Here is a 22,538-nt window from a genome sequence, read left to right as displayed (position 1 = left end):
CCAGGACTGGTTTGGGGAGTGGGGCAGATCTCGGGCTATCTCCACAGCCCATGAAAGCTGGGGCTTGTTTCTGGCAGGTGGATGCTCAGTGTCGGCTGAAACTGTGGTGGAGAGGCTGAGGGGAGGGCCGGGCAGGGGGAAGGGGCTCCTCCAAGCTTCCCACGCACACGCCTGCCCGCCGGCTGTTAACAACACCCTGCTAACAACCGGCTCTCACCTCGTCCCCACCGCCTCCCTCCCGCCCCCGAGCCTGGGAAAAACCAGCCCCGAGGTGCCAAAGCCTGTGCGAGCCTTTTGGGAAGGGGAAGGAGGAGAGGAGCCTCACACCCCGGGATGCAAATGGCCAGCAGGATCGCGGTACCCGTGGGAAAAACGAGGATGGAGGAGCAGCCCCTCCTCAGAGCATCCCTGAGAGCTCGGCCCGAGGTGATAACATCTGCGGGGGATCAAGGGCTGCTCGGAGCAGCACATCCATAAAGAGACGCCGGAGCCGGGAGCAGGTGACTGTGGTCAGCAAAAAAAGCCACTTTATTGGTGACCGCTCCCACGGGAACCCCGCGGCAGCGATCGGGTTCAGGTCCCTGAGAACACACTGTCCATGCTGGTTCCCCTCCCCACAGCTATTGCCTTAAACACATCCTAGGTACAGAAAGCACAGAGTGACATTCCAGATACTGGAACATATAAATTAAGGTAAGTGATAGTTACAAGACATCGCAAAAAAAATTTTTTTTTTTCTTTCTTAAACAGGTTATCAAAGGTCAGGGATTTTTCTTTTTCTGATCCACAGAAAATGTATAAAAAGCATTTAAAATCTACATATTTCTCAATGTGTGTTTTTTTTTTTTTCTTAAAAAAAAAGGCACAGTAAAAAAATACTGGCTCAATAACATATTTACAACACACCCATTATGGGCTATTTTCACTCAGCTTCAAGGTGGAAATGTTCAGCTCTGGCTCAGCCCAGGGGCAGAGAGGGCTGGTGTTGGCAGGCAGGGCCAGCTCTCGGATGATGCAGGGTCCCTCTCCCTCCCTGGATAAATCCCTCTCCAACAGGGAGAGCACAATGGGAGCGTTGGAGATGCGGCCTGCCTGTGGCAGGTGCCTCCTGGGCAGCACCCAGAGCCAGGGCAAGGCTGGAGGATGCTCTGGCCCCACAGGGGACACCCACACAGCCTGGGCAGACCTCGAGGTGTTCCTTGCAGAGCTGCAGGGCTGCCCGAGCAGCACTGGAGGGAGACCCTGGACAAACACAGCGCCCATCCCACTATGGCAGCTCTGGAGAATCCCTCCTCCCATGCCCAATTCATAGAAAGTCTTTACACCAGTCTCTAAATAGTTCACCCACCGATGCTGCCAGCAACACTTCACCCGTGTGGGGGGAGCTCTGGGAAATGGAGTTAACACCAACACCATCTCCCAGCCACCCCACTACCTCCCTCCAGTGAGGCTGTGGAGCACCCAGCAGCTTTGCAGGACCCTGGAGGAGCCACTGCCATGGCCAGAGGCTTCCCCTGCCCACCTCTGCCTGTAGAACTCAGAGGGACCCCTCATCCAAACTGGGAGCCAGAGCTTCGCTGCTGAGATTTTGGGACTGGGAGAGAGGATGGGCTGGGTCAGGGGTTACAGGAGCGGGTTGTGGGGAAGATGCAAAAAAAGGGAAGAACACACCAAAAAAAAAACTTAACATTTGAAAGGGAAAAAAAACAACAACCATCAAGGAGAAGCAAGGCCGGGGTGGGGCAGGGCCCCGCGCTGCAGCCGCTGCCCACGCATGGCGTGGGGCGCGCCAGCCGCGGTGCCCGTGGGTAAGTGCTCATTCCCGTCCCTCTGCGCCCTCCCGGCCGAGCAGGCAGCGAGGCAGGCAGGGCAGGGCTCAAGGGGCCGCACAGCAGCCTTCAGTACACACACACTGTGCAATACCACAGCAACGACGTCCGTCCGTCTGTCTGTCCGCCCGGCGGCGAGGCCGGAGCGACACAACCGCACGCAGGTCCCGCGCGCCCGTCGGATACCGGGGAAACTCGGGACGAGGCTGGAGGGCACGTGCACCTCCTAGTAAACCATGTTGGTGGGGCACCACGGCGTGTCGGGGTACAGCAGGCAGTGCACGGAGCGGAACCTGGGGGGGAGAGGAGCAAAGCTGAGCACGGGACGGTGGCAGCCCCAAGGCACCCAGGTTTGGGGGGACAGGGAGCCCCAGCTCACCTGGATGGGTCCTCTTCGACAGAGAAGGCTCCCTTCATGTGAATGGAGTTCCGCTTGTTTTCGAACATGCCGTAGCTCAGCGTCACCTGGGGGGCAGGCACAGAGGGGTGAAGTGGCCGACATGGCCGTAAGGATCAAGCAGAGGAAAGGGGAGATGCAAAATTCACCCCATTTCCCAAAGCCTCCAGTGACACTTTGCATCACCCCACAGGGATGGGCCAATGGGGCTTTTCCCCTCTGCTGTTTTGGTCACATATGAATCAATCAATATCTTAGCCACAGTGCCCAATTTTTAGCTGACAACTTGGGGTACCTGTTTGTGGATCTCCGACTTGGGCACCTGGTGGAGGTTCTCCAGGTGGGAGTGGAAGAGGTTGCTCCTGATGAGCTTCACGCCCAGCACAGACTCGATGATGTAGCCGATGGTGCAGTCGTCAGGCAGGCGGATCTTCTCTGCAGTGCTCATGAAGTGACCCCCACTGCGGGGAGACAGAGAGGGGCTGCAGAGGAGCAAAGCCCAGGGGATGTGGGCACCCTGCAGGATTCTGGGCTTGGCCAATGGGTGCCCAGCTCTGATTAAAAGTCACTTTGGGGGAACTGAAGCCCTTCCCAGCTTGTTTCCAAGCTCCCTGCAGACACCCCCAGAAGGCAAAGAGAGAAAGGTTGTGGGACGTGGTCCAACACCCATCCCCAAAAATGTCACCTCTCTGTGCCCTGGGGACCGTGAGGACTCCCCATGGGAGAGCAACACCAATGCTCTTACCTGGCCCAAGGGCTCATCTTCAGTGCCAGCCCCCGGCTGATACAGAACCCTGCTCCACCCGTGGCAAACCAGAAATGCACAGGATGCTGCAAGAGAGGGGAACCAACGCAGTGAGAAAACAGCTCCTTCTGCACACAGCCCACATTAAACCAGCCCCAAACTCTCCCCAGGCTCACCATCTTGTTCTCACTGATCCTCTCCGTGGCCTGGATGGGCCGGTCCAGGCTGGGCTTCCCGATGTAGATGTCCTGTGTGTGGGGGTAGCTGGAGAGCAGCTTCACCAGCATCCGCACGTTCACGTAGTTGTCATCGTCCACGTGGCAGAACCATCTGCAGTGACAGCAGTGTCACACCCACCCGGGCCAGCTGCCCAGACTCCAAACCCAAATACACAAATGGTCTCTGTTTGCACCATCCTGCCCCCCTTTATCCCTATCCTCCCCCAGAGCAGCCGCTTACTTTCTGCCGGACTCGATGAACTTGTCGTACTCCACGGCCATCTTGCAGGACAGCGCCTGGCGGCTGTGGGCAGCCGAGCAGTTGGTGTTGATGACGTTTCCTGCAGGGGAAAAAGAGGGGTCAAAGCCCATTGGTGCATCCCACACCTCCCCCCACACTCAATCGGTGACACTTCACCACTCATGTCCCAGGTGTGCCAGTGGGGTGGAAAGTCATGGGTGATCCCAATGCTTAGTGACCCACATGCTATGGTGCTTTGGGCAAATGAAGGATTTTTGGGGGAATGTCTTTTTTGTCCACATGAGAGAAGGGAAGGGATGATTAAGGAATGTGGATGCAGCAGATGCACTGTAGAGCAGCTCAATCCATGTTTTAAGCATGATGCCACCCCACATCACCTTGCCCAGGGTGGACTAGCTACCCTGGAGGTCAGGGGATGTCTGCGAGCCCTGAGCTTCCTCAGGACATGGTAGCAAAAATCCTGCCCTATTTTGCTTGCCCAGCTCAAAGGCAATCACTTCCCAGCCTGAAAAGGAGTCATTTGCATGGGGAGAATAGAACACAATGACCCTAGCCCAGAAAATGCTCCCACAAAACCCTGTTGGTGCTGCCATCAACCCCAGCTCAACCCAGGGACAAAGTGGTGCAAAAAGTGGGATTAAAAGTTGGGTTACTGTGATCCCCACCATGTAGGGGATGGGCTAGGCTGGCTGGGAAGTAAAGCTGCCCCCAGATGGGGCTCCCAGGCTGAGGGTGTTTAGGCATCATCAGTGAAACAAATTGTGTCATTCTCAACTAATGTTCCTGTGGTAAGGGCTTTTTCAGAGTTCCCAGGGCAGGACCCACACCAACCATGCTCCACAGGTGGGAGCTTTTCAGGGGACCTGGCCAGGTCACACACACAAAGGGACAAGAGCCACAGACTCACGTGCTTGCTTCTTCAGCTCCTCATCCTCCCCGTCAGTGAAGATGAAGGTCTGAAAGAGAAGACGAGGCACCTCTGAGGACTGAGGGGCTGAGACCATGTGGCCCTGGGCAGCACCTGGGAACAGCTCCGCCAGGAAGCTAGTGGTGACTTCCTCCCCCTTGCCAAAACCCCGGGTGGCACTGGAGAGCCAGGCAGCCACACAACAGCCCCAGCTGCACACCAGGCTGGGTGCTGAGCTCCCCTTGGGAGCAAACCCTGCACAGAGCATCCCCATCCTGTTGCCATTAGCACAGGCAGCAGCTGGCAGGGAGGTGTGGGGGCCACCCAATAGGCGTCCCCAGCACCAGGGGAGGCAGGGGCACTCAGGGGAGCAGGTGCAGAGCCTGATCTGAGCAGGGATTTCAGAGCTGAGCCGGCGCGCGTGGCGCCGCAGCAGCCGCCCAGGCAGGTGTGTTTGTCCCTGGCGCCGGCTCCAACCGCGTCCCCACCTGTGTCAACAGCACGTGCCTGTCCTTGGCCACTTGCACAATGCCCCCACAGCTCCTCTCTGCTCCCTGTGTCCTACCCAAGGGGGCTGAGATGGTGCCAGCGAGCACTGACGAGGGGATGGTTCCCCACTGCCCATCCCAGCACAATCCCACGGTGCCAGGCAGTGCCCGACCGGGCCCCTGAGCTGCCTGCCCGGCTGCACTCCTCTATTTACACAGCTAATTCCTGGCATATGTCACCCAGGAAGGAGGACTGGAGGGGCTGCTCTGGGCCTGGGATTTGGGGAAGGACGAGAAGCAGGAGGAGAGAGCAGGGGGTGGGAAAGGCATCGCCATCAATCAGCGGGCAGCAAACAAAGCTGGAGGAGAGAAACCACAACCAGCTGCCAAGCGCTATTAAAAACCAGACATGCACAAAAGGGCAAAGGAGGAAAGACAAAAGGGCTGGAGGGGGAAGGCAGGAGGCAGCAGAGGGGGGACGATGGAGCGCTGGGGATGATGAATTACAAGTGAGCTGGAAATTGGGTGCCACCCCGCAGCCGGCCCCGGGAGCGCGCTGGGGTTTTGTGGCTTGTTTGAGGAGCTGGGTACAATAGTGGGGTTGACTTTACTCAGCGAGCAGAGTTAAGCGGGCAGCAGTCATTAGCATACAGCTGCACTGGTTAACCCAGCCCTGTTTGCTCAGGTCCCCAGCCGGGGCTGGTGGGGACAGCCCGGAGCTGCAGTGAGCCTCAATGGGAGGGGACGGGGCTACAAGTGACCTCTGGGGCTTGAAAAGGAGAAAAGAAAAAGCAGGGGGGAAAAAAAAATGATGGAGGAGGTGGGAAGGCAAGTTCTCACAAATGCACAGCCTGCCGTGCAGCCTGGCTTGTGGGGAGGGACAGAGGTCAGGAAGGCTCTGAGCAAAGGGGATGGGGAAGGGCTGGTGAGGAGGGGACAGCTGGGGGACAGGGAGCCATCAGCTGCAGGGCCAAGGATGCCCGTGGTGCTGTGTGTCCATGGACACAGCACTGCTGGGGTGGCACAAGGTCAGTGCTGTGTGTAGAGGAGGAGCTGTCACACCCAACCAACTCGGGGTACAGCTGCTGGTCCCTATTTCCCCCAGGTGCTCAGGGACTGGTCAGGCAACTGATTGAGGTACAAATCGAACCAGAGCAGCAGCACAGCATCCAAGGATGCCTGAGACAAGCCCATCACACAGGGGGTTGGCACTCCAGCCCAGGTTTCAGCCTTGCTGGGAGGGGGGACAGGGAACACACAGCCTGTGCACAGGCGAGACAGAAAATGTTTGCTTGATTAGCTCAGAAGCGCCGTCCAGCAACTGCCTTCAGCTGCTCCAAAAATAACCCCACAACTAATCCTGCACTCAGCCTCTATAAATAGAGCACAGAGACAATTGTTTATTACTTGCCAGCACCGAAACGTTTCATCCTAGCCAGGCATCTCCCCTGGGCCCCTCCCCACACACAGCCCTGGGATATTCCTGGTGTGGGAGGGCCAGGTGGCACCTCAGGGACTGGGACAGGGGCACACAGCTGCCAGTCACCCCTTGTGGGCACCTACTCAGGCCTCACACATCCCTCCCAACCTCATTGTGACATTAAGTGAACACTAAAACAATTAAAGACTTTATTTTTTAAATTCATTTTTCTTATTAATTTGTGTTTCTTGGAGGGAAGCTGGACCCTGCCTGCATGGCTTTTCACCTGGGGCTGCAGGGGAGAGGGGCAGAGGTGACAGCCAAGCCTGTGAGGGGATAGGCGAGGAAAGGATGAGAACAAGCAAAAAACATGAATTCATCTTTGGCATCTCCCGTGTAGGATGCCAGACATGAGGGCAGAGCCCAGTTTATAGCGGTGCAAGTGGGCACTGCAGCCAGCATCCCTGAGCTGTCATCTGTAAAGCACCACCTCCAGAGCACTCCCAGCCCTCACAGCCACCTCCCTCCCACCTGGCCCCTGTGCCAGCCACAGCACCGCGGGCTGCAAGCACCTCTTGGACCACCCCCCCCCCAGTAACTTTTCCTGCAGGGTGCAAGAGAGGAAGGGCCCGCTGCCCCCCCCATCAGCCCCTTCAGGAAACCTCATTGTTCTCAGAACTGCAGCTTCAAGAAACACAGGATGCCAAGTCCCTCCCGAACAATAGCTGCCAGCGCTGCTCGCGGCCCCGCACAATGCGCGGCCCCGCGGCCGGGACTGAGCGGCACCCGGGATGGATCCCGGCGGCCAGAGCGGGGTCAGCCCCTCCCCGGTGCCCGCCAGGAGCCAGGCAGCCGCCGCCAGCCCCCACTGCCCCCTGCGAGCCCTTGGGGAGGGAGCTTTTCTTTCTTTTCTTTCCTCCCCTTCGTTTCTCCTTTCAGGGTGACTCATTTCCCCTGCGCTGCCGGAGCCCGTGGGGCGTTCATGGCTGGGGCTGCACAAGGTGTCCCCTCCAGCCAGGGCCACTCCGGGGTCATTGTGGGCTCTCTGTGCTGCCTGGCCCAGTGGCTCTGTCACTTCCCAGGGTGACACACTCTCAGCATACCCCTGTGCCTGCCACCACCCCACCAAAAGGGGAACTGGGCCAGGCAGGCACCCCGTGACCCTGCAGGGCACAAACCCTGACCCTGTGCCACATCTCGCTTCCCCATGCTGGGAGAGGATGGAGCACCCCAGCACCCTTTTCACAGCCTGGGTGCAGAGGAAAGGAGGCAACAAGATGTGCTGGTTGAGGGGGTCTCAGTCTCCAGCTGGTTCTGGAGCAGGTCAGGATGCTGCCTGCCAGCTTTGTGTCCCCCAAGCAAAAGTTCCTCTTTTCCCTCCAACCTCAGGGTTAAGTTGGGAAAATGCCCACCCCCTTCACCAAGTTGGGAGCAGTGTGATGGCGATGTCCCTGCGATGACAGCGTGCCACGATGGCAGCAGCCCCAATCCATGGGTGGCTTTGCCCGGACCGGGGGCGGGTCTGTGCTGGCCCCGGATCGCAGGGCTGGGACCTGCAGAGGCGGCGAAGGGGCTTGCAGGGCCGCGGGCCCTTCCTCCCTCCCCCCGCTCCCTTCAGCAAGAGGAAGAATCCTCCACTGTAATTTTAAATGCTATAATTTTTAATAACCTCCTCACAAACAATGAGCTCATTGTGTGGCGAGGGTCCCCCGCCCTCCCTCCCGCCTGGTGCTCCACGCGCCGCTCGCCGGCCGCGGGGCTTTTATGGGCAAGGACAGCAGCATCCCTCCTTCGGGACGGGCAACGGAGGGGCTCCCACCCCTTAAACCCACACAGGCTGCGCCGGGGGACAGCGGGGAGGGACCCTCACACCCCACCCGAGTTCATCGGTGCTCAGCAGGGCCTGGCACCCAGCTCAGGGCCGGGGGGAGGCAGCTGCACTGTGGGGCTGGTTTGGGATGAGCAGCCCCCGGTCTCAGCCGCTCTGGTGGGAGTGCGAGCGAGACTGGCGTGCCAGCACACTCCGGCGTGTGGGTGGGGACCCTGGCCAAGGTGCTAGAGGAATTTGGGAGCCGCCATCAGAGGAGCGTGCTCTTTGGAAGGCGAGCCCGTTGGCTTTGCCCCGAGAGCAGGAATTTTTCAAAGGCTGCAATTACCGACGGGAGGCAGCCAGCGGATCCCACGCTGCCGGGACGGCGGCCCGGGCTGAGCCCTGGCGGGCTGCGAGGCGTGTGCCGAGCTGCCTGGGTGCCTCCGCGTGCCCCAGGGACACCCAGCGCCTCCAGGGCACCCCCAGGGGCAGCAGAGGTGTCTTTGGCGACTCTGCCGCTGCAGATCACCCGACTCGGCAAGAAAGCAGTGGATTTGGAATGGCTCCTGTCCAGGGTTTCTGCTTTATGGTCATTTTCCTCCCCTCTCGCTTTCCTTTCAAGTGCAAAGTTTCTACAGCATCCTGAGGATACTGAGATAGCTGGAAACTCTCCTCAAAGCAAAGCAGGGAAAGCCCATAACTCTCCTCCAAAAGCAGCTTGTCCGGCCTGGACTGTGCAACCCAAAGAGGGGATTTAGAAGGGAATAGGGATGTGCTCTCCCTGTGCAGAGAGGCAGGAAGGAGATGGGGGTGCCCTTTGCAGTGTCTTGGAGGTGACAGAGGGCAGGAAACAGGGACTATTGTGGGCAGAACAAAGAACGGCCAAGGAAGGACACAATGGCTGTTCCCCCTATCTGCCAGGAGCTACCTGCTGGATTTAACCCCTTCTCAGCATGTCTGCATCCCTCCTGCCTGGCCAATGAACAGCCAGAGGGAGCCTGGGGGTTGAGGGGGGTTGAGTGAGAGGAGAAAGAGATGCAGCATCAGGCAAAGGAGATTCTGAGCCCCTGGGCAGGAACTTCCCCGCGTTGGTGAGGCAGCTCACATGCCTGAGCACCGTTAGTGAAACCCAGAGTGAGGGAGGATGAGCAGAGACAGGCCTGACTCAGACCAAGAGAGACGTTTGAGCAAAGGCAGTGCCACAAAATCACCGTCCTGGGATGGAAACCAGGGGGCCAGGCAGGGAAGAGATGCAGGGAAGCAGGAAAGAAGAGCGCCATAGCACCAACCCCACACTCTGCAGGCAAAAATCCCCAACCTGATGCCAAGTTTGGGGAAGCCCAGGATGCCTCAAAGCCTCCCGGGGACAGCGTGGGAAGGGCAGAGCCGGTCACCCCCAGCAGGGTGGGCTCATCCCCTGTGCTCACATCCCTGCTTTGCCCCGCAGGAGTTTGTGCTGCCTCCAGCTCTCTCGGCAGCTCCTTGTGCTCAAGTGCTGTACAAGAGGCGTCACTCAGCGGCTTGGCTTGTCAGGCAGGCACCTCGCCGGGCTGCGGCCCCCCTGGCTTCATGGCCCTCATCTCTAGGCAACCTGACCTGGACACGGCCGGCTCCGGCTCCCTCGTTCCCATGGAAAGTGCCACACAAGAGGCTGCGAAGCCTTTTCTCTGCGCCAGGAGAAAAGGGGCTTTGTTAGCTTGCCCAGGGGGACAGCGTGAGAGCCGAGCCTCAGGGCTCTGGGAATCCAAACGGACAAACGAAGCACAAAAAAAAAAAAAAAAAAGAAAAAAAACCCCTAGAAGAAAGCCGGAGCTCACAAGAGGGAGAAGAAAAAAAAGAGCAGCCATTCCCAGGATCATCTGTAGGTGCTCAAAGAGCGTTTCACTCCACCACCACTCACCACCCCCTCGCAGTGACAGCAGAGCATAAAAGAGGTTTCCATTAAATAACTGGACCAAGGAGAAGTGGCAGATCCACTGCCAAGCCCAGGAAACATGAGCAAAAAAAAAAAAAACCAAAAAAAAAAACAAAAAACCACCCCACAATTCACAGGGGAAAAAAATGCAGCAAGATAATTCTTGGGGTACAGTGAAGGAGCCAAGACACCACAGGGTCCAGCAGACCTGGGTGAGGGGGGCATGGGTAGGTCAATCCTTCCCCCATGGCCTCCACCCTCAGCCACTCCAGATTTCCAAGGAAAACAGTTTGCAAGCAAGAAACTGAGTTTCAGGCCAGGAGGAAACACGTGAAGACAGTAGGAAGAAAAGGTTAGGACCAGACATAACTTACTTTGGGGAAGCTGTCTAAGGGTAGAAAAAGTGTCTTAAGAGCAAATGGCAAAGCACATTTCCTAAGGAAACAGCCTTTTTTTTTTTTTCTTTTGAATTTTGCTTCAGTACTTGAAGAACAGGGCAAGGGACTGCCAGGACTTTGGGCAGGACATTAGTAAGGTCAGGAACCAGACTCGCTGGAGCTGCCCCGGTGTGGGGGAGCCCACAGAGCTCCCAGCAACTCCAGTCCTGCTCAGTCCCTTGCCAGGAGACCTGAGGAGAGCTTCAGCACATCCCAGCAGCACATCTCCCAGCCCTGGGCTCATAAACTGGGTGTCCTTTGAGCAGCACAACTGTGGCACCCACGGGTTTGGCTGCACCCCCACACCGTGCTTCAGTTTACCAGCCAAAAGCAGCTCTGCAATGGAGGTACTCAGGGGAAAGGACCCCGGAGCAGAGTTTGGGGAGGATTCTGAGTGTGAGGAGCCAAGGTCGGGCTCTCTCCATCACTCACCCTGCAACGCTGCATTTCACCCTCCCAAAAACACAGTTGGCTGCAGAGCAGCCCAGCCAGCCCCGGAACACCGCCCTGCTCAGCGATACGGGGCACAAGGGAAGGGCAGGTGGTGTTTGCTGGGTCACGGCACCACCCGGATCGCGCAGAACGAGGTGCCAGGACCGCGGCAGAGAAGCGTGGGCTGCAGCCCGCCCCGAGCCGCTCCACCCCGGCCAGCAGAGGGGACCAGCCCCGTCCCCATCCCTTACCATGTCGCGGTTGCGGGAGATCCAGGTGTCGAGCAGCAGCTCCAGCCGCGCCTTGTGAAACTTCTTGGTGGTCTTGACGGCGATGAAGACATCGCGGGGGGAGATGTCCTCGGCCGGCGGCCGCGGGGGGCTCGGCGGGGCCGGGGGCAGCTCCCGCCGCGCTCGGCTCAGCCGCCCGAAGTAATCGGCGAAGCTGCGCAGCCCGGGCGGCCCCTGCGCCGCCGGAGGAGCCACGGCCGCCGCCGCCCCCAGGCTCTGCAGCGCCCGCTGCGCCCCGCCGGCCTCCCCCCGGGCCAGCCCCGGCCTGCCCGGCGGCTCCACCATGAGCACCAGCAGGCAGGTGAACATGGAGCCCACGAGGGACAGGAGCAGCTTCCTCCCGCAGCTCTTCAGCATCCTTCCTTCCTGCCTGCCCTCCGCTGCTCGCCGCTCCGCGCCGCCTCCACCGCCGCCAGCCCCCGCCGCGCCGCCGCCTTTAAACCGCGCCCGCCCCGCCCGGGGAGGGACGGAGCCGGGGCCGCCCCACGCGGGGCGTGGGCACCGCCCGGCCCGGCCCTGCCCTGCCCTGCCCGCGCCCCTCCGAGCCCCGCGGCCTCCCCGCCAGCCCCTGCACGCGTCCCGGCTCCTCCGGGCCCGTCCTGCCCGCTCCGGCCTCTGCCCTGCGCATCTTCTGCCCGCGGCTGGGAGCGGGCAGGGTGCCCTTGCTGCCTCCTCCTCCTCCTCATCTTCCTCCTCCTTCTCCTTCTCCCTTTCCCCTGATACCCAGGGATGGGGACACTCTGTTCCCCTGTAGTCCCCAGCGCCCTGGGAGCATCGTTCACTGCCCTGGGAGCATCGTTCGCTGCCCTGCCGGCAGCAGAGGGTGCGGTGCGTTCGTTCCCCGTCCCGAGCTGCCCAAAATCCTGCACCGAGATGTTCTCATAGCCCTGTCCAAGAGGTTTCCAGAAAGCTGAGCAGCCTGACCAAACTCCAGGCACTGTCCCATCAGTCTCCCGTGAGGCAAAGCATAATTGAAAACAAACACACCAAACCTCTCCCCAAAAAAGCCACAGCACTCCTCTCACTTCCAAAAAGTTCCTTTCCAGTGGGCAAATCTGGGGACAGGGAGCCAGGAGCGTCTGCTCTCATCCCTTCTTCAGGGAGATCTGGAGAGGCTCGCAGACTTGACCAACCTCATCCCAGGCACAGCACCGTGCTTTGAAGCCCCAAAGTGCTGGGATATCTGAAAATAAACGATGTATAGGTACCAAGCAGCCCCCTCCCCTCATTCTCAGTGATCACTAATCATGATAATGATCTCTTGTTAAATGAGACACCATTTTTCCAGCCAGACAGTGGGAGAAGTGGTTCCTGAAAGAGAAAACTCGGTTGAAATCGGGTCTTGGATGTGCCACCAACTCGATATTTTCCTGGCGCCAAATCCCAGGGCCTCTTTTCCCCCTTCCCCTCTGTCTCTGCAAGCAGTGAGCTCTTGGGGTTTTCTTTCCCAGGGAGTGTGCTGCTACAGGGAGGCGGATTTGGGTTTGGGCCTGGGCTGCAATGTAATGCCATAATCAGGGGCTGCTGCATTTTTGGGCAGGGACCTTGTCCAACTTGCATTTTTCCTGCTGTCACGTGTTCCATTCATCTCTGGCACTGGATAAACAATACCATAATACCAGGCAGGATGAAGCAGGGAAACTGCTTCCTCAGGCAAGCCCCAGCATTTGCCTCCTCTTGATTTTAGGCCATGCATTCTCTTGGTCAGCACTTGAACCTAGATCCCAGGCTAGAAACACTCGGGGAGACTTTAAGCTTCGTTTTTCGGGGCATTGGCCACATCTGGAGACAGATCTGGGTTGCCAAAGAAGAGCCTTCCATAATAAAATTTTTTAAAAAGGCAGTTAGACCATACAAACACAGGAACCAAATCCCACACTCCCCACTTCCCGCTATTGCTGCCCAGCCTTCCAGTCTCAATTTGCTCTTTTTTTTTTTTTTTTTTTTGGGCGCCCTTTGTCTCCAAACCCTATGGCACAACAACCGCGGCTCGAGAGGCAGCTGAAAAGCCCGAGCAGCAAAACCCTGAATGAAGAAAGAGCCCCTTTCTCCAGGAGCCAAAAGGGGAGGAAAGGCACTTTTCCCCCGACCAGCTGCTCTGCCACTCCCGCAGCCCCGGCGCTGGCTGGGGACACGCGCTGTGGCCAGATGTTGGGGACACAACTGCGAGTGACAATGCGGGCTCTGTGTGCGCAGGGCTCTGTGTGCGCCGGGCCCCGGGGATGCAGGGGATGGAGGAGCCGCTGTGCTGCCCTCGGGGATGCAGGGGATGTGCAGGATGTGCAGGGGATGGAGGAGCTGCTGTGATGCCACCGCTGCCGCCACCAGCGCTGTCCCAGCCTTCCAGCCCGGCTGGAAGTTGTTCTTCCAGCAGCACCGTCCTGCCAGAACAAGACTCCTCCGGGATTGTCCAGCCGCTGGCCGTATCCCCACAGATTTCCCCTCCAGGCGCCTCGCTTGGTGCTGACACCAAGGCATTAAATCCACTGCTGGTTTAATGCCTCCCTCACCTGCCACGAGGCACCGATTCCCCCAGGGAAACCCTGCTTGCTTTGCAGGGGGCACAGCGTGGCACCTGAGGGGCAGGGAGCCAAAAGTGGGCATGGGGAGGATGTCCGAGGAAGGTTTGGTGCCCGGTTCACTGGTATTCAGACAATTTTTTGGGTACAAAAAGCTTAAGCCCAACAGGAGTGACTCCAGGACCAGACAAATTTGGGTGGCCCATAAATACAAGGGGCAGGGGAGATGGGTTCTGTCATGGCTGTTCTGCCAAAGGGATGCCCAGGCTGGACCAGGAGGGGCATCTCACTCCCTCTCCCAAAAAGGATCCCATTGTGGACATAGTCCATAACTCCTCACACTGAGATGTGAGGTGAGGCTCGCTCTGGCTGCAGGGTGCTGGTGTGCTCCCCACATTCCTGACTCCACAGGGATGATTCCAAGACAGAACATTCTGCTCAAATCCCCCAAATCTCAAGCAAATGATCGCTCCCACTTCAGATCGATTTCACTGAAACTCCAGACTAGTTTTCCGCTGCAGATAGCTGGATTCAGCCCCGCACCAAACCCAGGGCCGGGGCTGCACGTGGGGTATCTCCCTTTCAGCCATACCACGGTATTAGGTCGATTTAAATTGGTTTAAACTCTCCGCATCGCCCCTGCTCGCAGCCTGACCCCGGCGCTCAATAGGTGGTCCCTAAGAGGCTCCCAGGTTCTCAGGGCTGCTAAAAATGGTTAATAAATCCCCAGGAATAAAGTGTTCAGGTCATCCGAGAGAAATGCCGCGCTCGGGCTGCAAAGCCGCATTGTCTGCCCGCAGCGATTTACGCGCTCCGCCGGACAGGGGTTAAAAGCTCTGTCAGGCGCCGACTTCGCTGCTGTCGCATTGTCGGGGATATTTAACGGGGTTCAGCCCCGACGTGCGGCCGGGCGGCCACTGCTCCCACTGAGCAGCTCAGGTTTGGGAGGGAGATGTCGGAGGAGGGCGGCCCAAGAGCTGGATGCTGCCCTTGGTCTGCCTCTCACCCCCCGCTTTTTTCTTTCTGGGATTTTCTGCCCGCACAAAAGAGATTTTTGCATCAATTACTGGTAGGAAAGCGGCAGAGCCCCGCGGCAGAACTCCGCGCTCCCGTTCCGGGCTTGGTTAACTTCCCATTGTCTGATAGGCTCCGCTATTCAGGGCTCCGCTTTTTTCATCTATCGCGGCTTTTTTTAAACACCTTCGAAACAAAAAACCTTCCTGCCCTTGTAGCAGAGGGTCTGGCAGTGCCTTTGGGGTGGAGCTTGTCAGCATCCCCCTGCCCAGCACGCAAATGTCCTACAAGGAGTGCCTGTGCTGCATCTCCTGATGCTGAACTGTCCCCACGCCGTCAATCCCCGATGCGCTCCAGCGCTGGCACCACCAGCCCCTGCTGCCAGCCCCCTCCACCCTCCGCGGCCTCACACCCTCCATCGCTTTTCCCCTCCACCTCTGGGGTCTGCTGGTCCCCTCGGCGGGGCGGGAGGACACGATTCCATCCGTGCGGGGCACTGTGAGATCCCACGGGGCCGGGGGCTATACAAATGCAAAGCGTCATTATTTTCCCGGGGCTGAAGCAGAGGCCTGAGAAAGGTTGAGTGAGAGAGGCAGCGAGCAGGGAACAGCGGGGGATTTAGCTGCTGAAAAGGAGCCAGGGAGAAAAGCGGGCGAGGAGTTGCATTGTGCGCTGGGCAGAGGGGGTCACGAGCAAGTTAAACTGGTTAATGTATTGGAGCAGCTTCCTCCGAGCTGCTGGGAGCAAGCAAAGCCCTCAACAAAAGGCCGAGGGAGCATTCTTGCGGGGAAAGTGGGCTCTCTTTAAAAGGATTTGATTTCTTTTCTGTCAGTTGAATGGAATTTGGTGGTGACTCCTCCAGGTCTAAGAATTTGGGGCTTTGGCGGTGGTGGTAGCGGGAAGGGACGGTCCCTGTCTCCCCCCTCTCCCCAGCTCCTGCATTTTTCTCCATCTCCAGGCTCGCTGCCTCCAGATTACAGCTCCCGGTGCTGCGGGGGGAGAGGAGGAGCTGGGGGAACACAAGCGGCCCCATGGATGCTCTGATCCTGAAAGAAAGCGAGGGGCACGGGGCCGTCCCTGCCCAGCCTGGTTTCTCATGCTCCCTATTCAGCCCAGGGGAGGGGAGGAAGGTGTGGGGAGAGGGGAGGCTGGTGGGGCATCCACTGCTGATTTAATGCCTCTCCCTGTGCTTCACCATCGAGGCTGATCTCAAGGGAGTTTTGGCAGCGTAAGGTGTGCAAGGGGAGCTTTGCACTCCTTCCTTTGGGGCATGGAATTTTGATGTCAAAACCATGGAATGAAGGTAAAAACATGAGGGAAAGGGAACTTGAACTAGGAGAATCAGCTGGATGTAACCCCTCTTTCCCACAGCCTGTGCATCTCTCTCCTCCCAACAGCAGCTCCTGGGGCAGACGAGGACTATCTTCACAGACCTGGCTTTGTCACCCCAAAATCCCTGGGCTGGTGGGCAGGAGCACTCCCTCTCCATGGGTCCAGCTCTGGGCCATGGGGGGGTGACACTGCTGCCAGCCAGGGGTGCTGGGCTGGGGGCAGCAGTCTCTGCCTGCAGGTGCCTCACTTGGTGCTGACCCCAAGAGCAAACCAGAGAGATTCAGAGCTGCCCCAATCTCCCAGCTGGAGATTTGCTGTTGCACACTGCTCAGACTAACTGGCAGCATGGATTTGGGGTGGGAAAAGGCAATAATTAAATAAGCAGTGACTGTGACTGGTAACTCTGCACTGCATGAGATTATCATGGAGCCAGAGACTTCAGCAGTGCTCAGGCCTCAGTTTCCCAAGAGGTGACATCGGCAAAGACACCATTGTCCCTGTCCCCTGGGCTGGTGTCTGTTTGTGTCCATCTGCACAGGCAGAGCAGGAGCACAACAAACTGAGATCACAGTTTGCTGTAGATGATGGCCAGCCTGTTCCAAGCTCCTTCCAGAGGTGTGGTCAGCAGAGCTTGCAGCTCCTGGCCTTTAATTTTTGGCCTCTCATGCTTTCTGGCCCCAAATTTTCTCATGTTCCTGTTGTGAGCTGTCCCTCTCCGCTTTGCCTTTCTGAAAAGGAGCCAGATGCTGATGTCAGGGGAAGTGTTTGATGATTACCCCAAGGAGAAGGCAGGAATCAAATCTCATGCTGGGCTGGACTGGATGGACAAAGGCCCAGTGAGCCCCATGTCCAGCCTTCACCAACAGAAGAACTGTCGTATATAGTTTCTTTAGTTTATTTTTTTTTGTACATGTATAAGGAACAGCAACCAAAGGCAGGCTGCTCCCAGAGCCCATCCCAGCCAAACCCTGCACTGTGCTCCCCTCCAGACCAGCATCTGCCTTAATAACTCCTTAAATCTCATGGGTTTGCCCATGTCTCATGCAGTGGCTGGGCACATTCCATGATGGGACACTGGCCACTCTTTTCCTGCCCACATCTGCCTACAGCTCCAGGTTTCCCAAACCTCCCGGGGAGGAGCAGCCAGGCAGGAGCATCAGGGATGCATTTTAACTCCCTGCTCAGACCTGAGCATCTCAGGGCCTGTGGTAGGTCCCACAGCCTCCAGTGCACACCCTCTGCACCCAACCCAGATCAGATATGTGTGCCATTTTGGCCCTGAAACACTCCTGCAAAAGCTGCTTCAAAATGCTGACTGCTCACAGGGATTTTGACTTCTCTCTGAGCCCTCACAGCTTCTTGGCTTCTTCCTTACCCTTGGGGTGCCCCAATTTACTTGCTGAGGGGTTTTTCAAAGGTAGATGAGTGAGTCAATATTCACCCACCACTTCCCCCAGCTTGCCTTGGTGTTTCCAAAATCCCACCCCTTCCAATTCCCCCACTGCACCCCTGGGAAATTTGTTTGCTCCCTTCCCACTGCCGCTGCAAAAGGGATTAAAAGCAACAGTTCATTTTTCATGTGATGCAAGTTGAAATAGGAATTTCACTGCTCTGGGTCCGCTGGTTTCCGGGAGGCAAAGCCGAGAGGGGATGGCATTAGCGCTGTGCAAGGCAGGGAGGAGGAGGAGGAGGAGGAGGGAGGTGGGAGCTGAAAGGGGGAGAGGCGCAGGGGGGACGTGCGGGGGTGAAGATGGGATTAAAACATCCCATTAGAATTTCTGTTTTTGGAAAGCTCACAAAAATGTTGACATGTAGCATGACTAACATAGTGCAAATGTCAGCCTGGCTCTGCGAACGGGGGCCCTGCTCCCCTCCCAACACGCTGGCCCCCTTTTAAGGCAAAAATATACAATGAGCCGGCACAATGGCCGAATTCCAGAGAGCCGCGCTAATTGTTCCTCGCTCACGTAGGGCTAATTGCTTTGCTGAAACCATTCGTGCCTGGCCTGGATCCCACGTGTTTTTACCATTTAATTAGGACAGAAAAGCTGGGACCAGGAAATGGGGTGAGATAAAGACTGGCAGAGATGGAGGATAGGTCGGGTGCCCTAACCTGGAGAGGAGACAATGCTGTGTGTGCTTGGAGAGAGGAGAGGGAACAGTCCCTGCTCTGCACCAGCCTCCAGTGGGATTAGAGCTGGGCAGGCACTGTGGATGGGGAGGCTGTGACAGCTCTTGGGGCTGGTGAGGCCAGCTGTGAGACAGAGAAATGGTGCCAGGTACAAAAGTTTGCAAAAACACCTTCATCCAGCTGGTCAGGGACTGCTCCAAGGCTCTGACACCCAGCACGTGTGCAGCCCTTCACCTGGTGCTATAATTGGAAAGTCTGTCCACTTGCAGACCATGTGCAAAGCATGAGCAGGACTCAGAGAGGGAAACAATAGATGGCCAGGAAATGCCTTTTTATGGCTGCTCATTGTCTTCCACCTTCTGGGGGAATTGGAAGTTTAACTATAGTCTTCCTCTTTCAGGTATTCCTGTAAATCTTCCTTCTCCTCCGAGGATGCTGTGGAGGATGCTCCTGGACCACAGCATGGCCTGGCGCTGGGCTCCATTGTGCTCAGGAATGTGCATGTGTTTTTCCCCTTGAATAGCTCCTCTGAGACTGCAGCGACCCAGAAACACTGCAGGGCCCCAGCAGCTCCCCTCTGGGGGAGAAGGGTTTCTTTAGGGGTGCCACTGTCTCCCCAAGGCACAGCACAGCGGCTCTGCTGCTGCTCAGCACTGTGCTGTAAACAGGGTGGGTGCACAGAGCTCAGTATAGCACTGCCTTCCCATTCTCCCAACAACTTACGGAGTTCTGCTTGCTCTACAGCATCCTCTGGGGAGCCTTCATCCAGGCCATGAGGTTTCCTAGGCAGGGAAAGTCATTTAATGTGTATGATCTGATTCTGAAATACAGCACCTGCTAGGCTGGACCCTGATGGAGCTGCTCTGTAACTTCTGGAGGTGTCTCATCTCCCTGGAAATTCAAACATCTGGGGGTTCCAACCAGCAAGAAGCCACCAGCCTTCCTTGCTCCCCTGTACCACCCCTCATCCCCTCCAGGAGCTCTTAGGGTCACTGCAATGCAATTTGCACTTGGCAAGTTTAATTGCTCTGTGGCCTCCATCACAGAGCAGCTCTTGCCCTTATAAGCAGTATTATGAGCAGTACCCTGGTGGGTCTGGGCACTCAGAACAATCATTTCAGATCAGTGTGAACAGATTGTCACACAGTTCAAAGCACAAATCTCAAAGTGAACCTGGCTCCAGCCTCCACTGGAGCCCCAGGAGCTCTGCTGCTGCTGGGCTGTCACTGCCCTGTGGCCAGAGGAGCTGAGACATCTGTGGCTGGAGTCATTTTCTTCCAGCTGCCACAGAGGTGAGGGATGTGCTTGGCCTCTGCCTCACTCCCAACCCAAGGCTCTTGTCTTTCAGGACTCTTGAGAATAATTTTTGCCCAACTGCAGATGAAGGAGGAATTAGTCACACAGAGCTCAGCCACGAGGATATAAGGTAACCACTGAAAACAGAAAACACAAACTTCAAAAATTCTCCAGAAAAAAAAAATTGTAGTTCTCTGTATAAAAAGGGTGATCTTCTCTTTGTGTTTCCATGAAAGCCTGAAGGGCACACCCACACCCTGAGGACAGGGATGTTAACAAACAGTGGAATTTACAGCAGCAATTTAATCAGGAGGAAGGCTGCAGGTGAAAAAGACTGATACTCGAACAAGAGAGTGAAATTCTTCATAGATGCAGATGCAATGGTTGTAAGCCAATATTTGCTCTTGCAATATTGGCACACACAGCAATGGTTTTCCAACAGGAATAGGTTTCAGCCCAGCTGCTCCAGGATCACGTTGTTCAGAAGCATTCAGATCCAGTTCTTAAACTTCATTAAAAATGTGGTTTTTAAAAGCCTTTGGGGAGCTTAGAGACTTTTATGACAAGTCCTTCTAGCCATTGAAATGCACCAGCACCGTGGGGTGGCCTCATGGTAGCTAACCAAGAACAGATGATCCCTTTGGGAAGGGAATATTTAAAACCCTAGAACACAGACAAGACAGAACAAATACATGTGGCAACAAGAGAATTGGGAACATTTCTCCTCAGATCAGCCAGTCACAGAGAAACCCCCAGATGATAATTCAGCCTGGGACTAGCCCCCACCCCATGCACATTTCCAGCTCCATCCTTGTGCTGGAATATCACACTGAGATACCCCGTGCTGGTCACTCCTGAGGTTTTGAGCAGTTCCTTGGAAGTTTTTGCCACATTTGTATGAGCAGGGGGTCTGGGGAGCCCAGGTGACGCTAGGACATGCTGGCCAGTACAAGCCAGTGTCCCTGCCCCAGTCCCTTGTGCCTGTCCCATACACAGAGCACAGTGAGGAGGTCCCCAGCCAAGGGAGCTGGAAAGATGTTCACAGCACCTGAAGAGGCCAAGAGCCTTTCTTCAGAGCTGGTTTTAAATACATAAAAAAGGGTAAGGAGCCAAAATATGAGAAATTAATTTTCCTATCTGGAAGGGAAGAAAATAACCCATTTTAGCTCTGCAATCAGTGCTCTGGGAGCAGCTGTCCCAGTTTGTGAGGTCCAGCCTGTGCCACATGTTACCCTGCTGTAACAAGAGGAGGCAAGCAGCAGGCAAGAGATCTGCAGGCTGGGAAGCCAAGATGTGGAGGAGAACTGAGCAGTACTTCTGCATACCACTGGGAAAAAGCTTAGGTCAGTGATCATCATCAAAATCTGGGAGCAAAAAATGAGGAAACTCCTTATTCCTGTTCCCCATGGCTCATAAAGTTGTACATCAGGAAGGGTGGAGGCAACAAGTTTTGTACTCTTGGAAGGAACTACACGTCCTCGACTGCTCCTCCTGTTGTTGCGGAACAGCTCTGTCCCTTGTCCCAAAGCTCCCCCTCATGCCCCATTCCCTGACCACGAAGGACCACATCCAAGGAGGTGGTCAAGAGGATTTCTTTGGGTTTATTATTATTTAAATGCACTCTCCACCTCGGAATAGCATCCTAGGTGTGGGTTGCCTGCTCAGGTGGACAAAGGACATCATGAAGCTGTTATCCTGTTTTTTACACTCAGAATGACATGGCTGTTATCCTGGAACGAGCTGGCTGTTGGCTGCTCCTCTGGAACAGGGCTCAGGGAGCGTGCCAAGCCCACAGAGGGGACACAGCCACCTGCCCCATAGGAAGTGGGCCAGCAGCCAGGCGAGGTTTGCACATACCAGGACAGGCACCCAGCAGCAGCAATGTCCTCCACTACTGACCTGGGCTGGAGGCAAGCTGGCAGCTGAGAGGGAAGAGGAAACCATATTCTATCGTTATCTCTCACCTTGCTTCCCTTTCGTAACAACCCCATCCCTCTGCAAAACAGAAAAACACACCAGGGCTGTACAGGGGCTCCTCTGAGCCAGGGCCAGCCAGGGCTGGAGCTGCCCTCGGTGAGGGCTGTGCACAGACAAGCTGTCATTCCCCCAAACTGGGTCAAATGCAAAAGAGAAGAGCTCAGGGAACAGCAAGACTTTGTTTCCAGCTCGATCCCAGCCTCTGCAGGGTGGGTTGATGCTGCAGAGAGGGTTTTCTTGAGGAGGCAGGACCATGCTCCTGCTGGTGCTCTGACCCCACAGTGCCACCTCACTGCTTTTACCAGGAGTTTGTATAAAAGCTCAGGGATAGAAAGAGAAATAAAAGATAGAGAAAAGAGATAGAAAGGAAAGAAAAGAAATGAAAAAGAAAAGAAAAAATAGAAAGAGAAAGAAGAAAATCCTGAATCAGAAATGTGTGGGCAGAGAAAGCTGAGCTCCCAAGATTGTTGCCATCATCCTCTCTCCTTGCACTGTGTGACCATCCCTTTTCAGTTTAAGCTCCTGATATCCCAGTCCCTGGTCTGACACAGGGCCTGTCTATCAGCTCTGCCCACCCTGACCCCTTCGTGTGGCTCCTACACCGGCTCTCAGGAGCAACAGAGGCCATCTCTCTGTTTTTCACATGAGCTGGTCTCACATTTGTTTTTCTTTCAAACATGAGGCTTTGCAGATATTAAATTATAATCCAGGAAGAGTTTGCTTTGTGAGGGAAGAGTGTGGGATCATGCAGGGGAGAGGGGTCACTGGGGGAGTGCAGGGAGGTGGGGGTGGCAAAGCAATTTTCATTTCCCCTCTGTGTCCCATTGGGATCCAAGTCTTTACTTCCCTGAAAACAATAGTGGCCAGTATGGGACAAGTTAGAGATTTTGGGAGTCTCCAGGCCCCCCAAGACTGTTTGCAGTAGAAATTTTATACATTGCTTATAGGGAGGGGAGAAGAAAAGCCATTGGCAGGTGGTAAAACCTGGAGAAGATGGCTGGGACCATGGAGAAATGAGTAGGAAGGAGAGAAGAAAACATCCCTCCTAGTCCTGAGTTGTTGTTTTGCATTTAAAAAAAGCAAACAAATCCAGTTTGTGCTGTAGGTAAACAGAGGAAC

The 22,538-nt window shown here is 56.3% G+C and overlaps 1 protein-coding gene across 1 annotated transcript; it reads right to left on the bottom strand.

Annotated features, from left to right (window-relative positions):
• Positions 1 to 1,101: 1,101 nt before the first annotated feature.
• Positions 1,102 to 11,540, bottom strand: LFNG (LFNG O-fucosylpeptide 3-beta-N-acetylglucosaminyltransferase). The gene is made up of 8 exons (XM_054271139.1): positions 11,112 to 11,540; positions 4,359 to 4,407; positions 3,431 to 3,530; positions 3,148 to 3,301; positions 2,972 to 3,057; positions 2,522 to 2,687; positions 2,209 to 2,294; positions 1,102 to 2,122 (listed from the first exon to the last, which is right to left on the bottom strand). The coding sequence occupies exons 1-8, from the start codon at positions 11,505 to 11,507 to the stop codon at positions 2,056 to 2,058; spliced, it is 1,104 nt and encodes a 367-aa protein (XP_054127114.1). The 5' UTR covers positions 11,508 to 11,540; the 3' UTR covers positions 1,102 to 2,055.
• Positions 11,541 to 22,538: the final 10,998 nt, after the last annotated feature.

The sequence above is a fragment of the Melozone crissalis genome, unplaced genomic scaffold (assembly GCF_028551555.1).
Source record: "Melozone crissalis strain CALT ecotype California unplaced genomic scaffold, PUWL_Pcris_2 ptg000012l_1, whole genome shotgun sequence".
Taxonomy (NCBI): Eukaryota; Metazoa; Chordata; class Aves; order Passeriformes; family Passerellidae; genus Melozone; species Melozone crissalis.
Note: the sequence above shows the minus strand (reverse complement) of the source record. Positions and strands in the feature narration are given on the sequence as shown.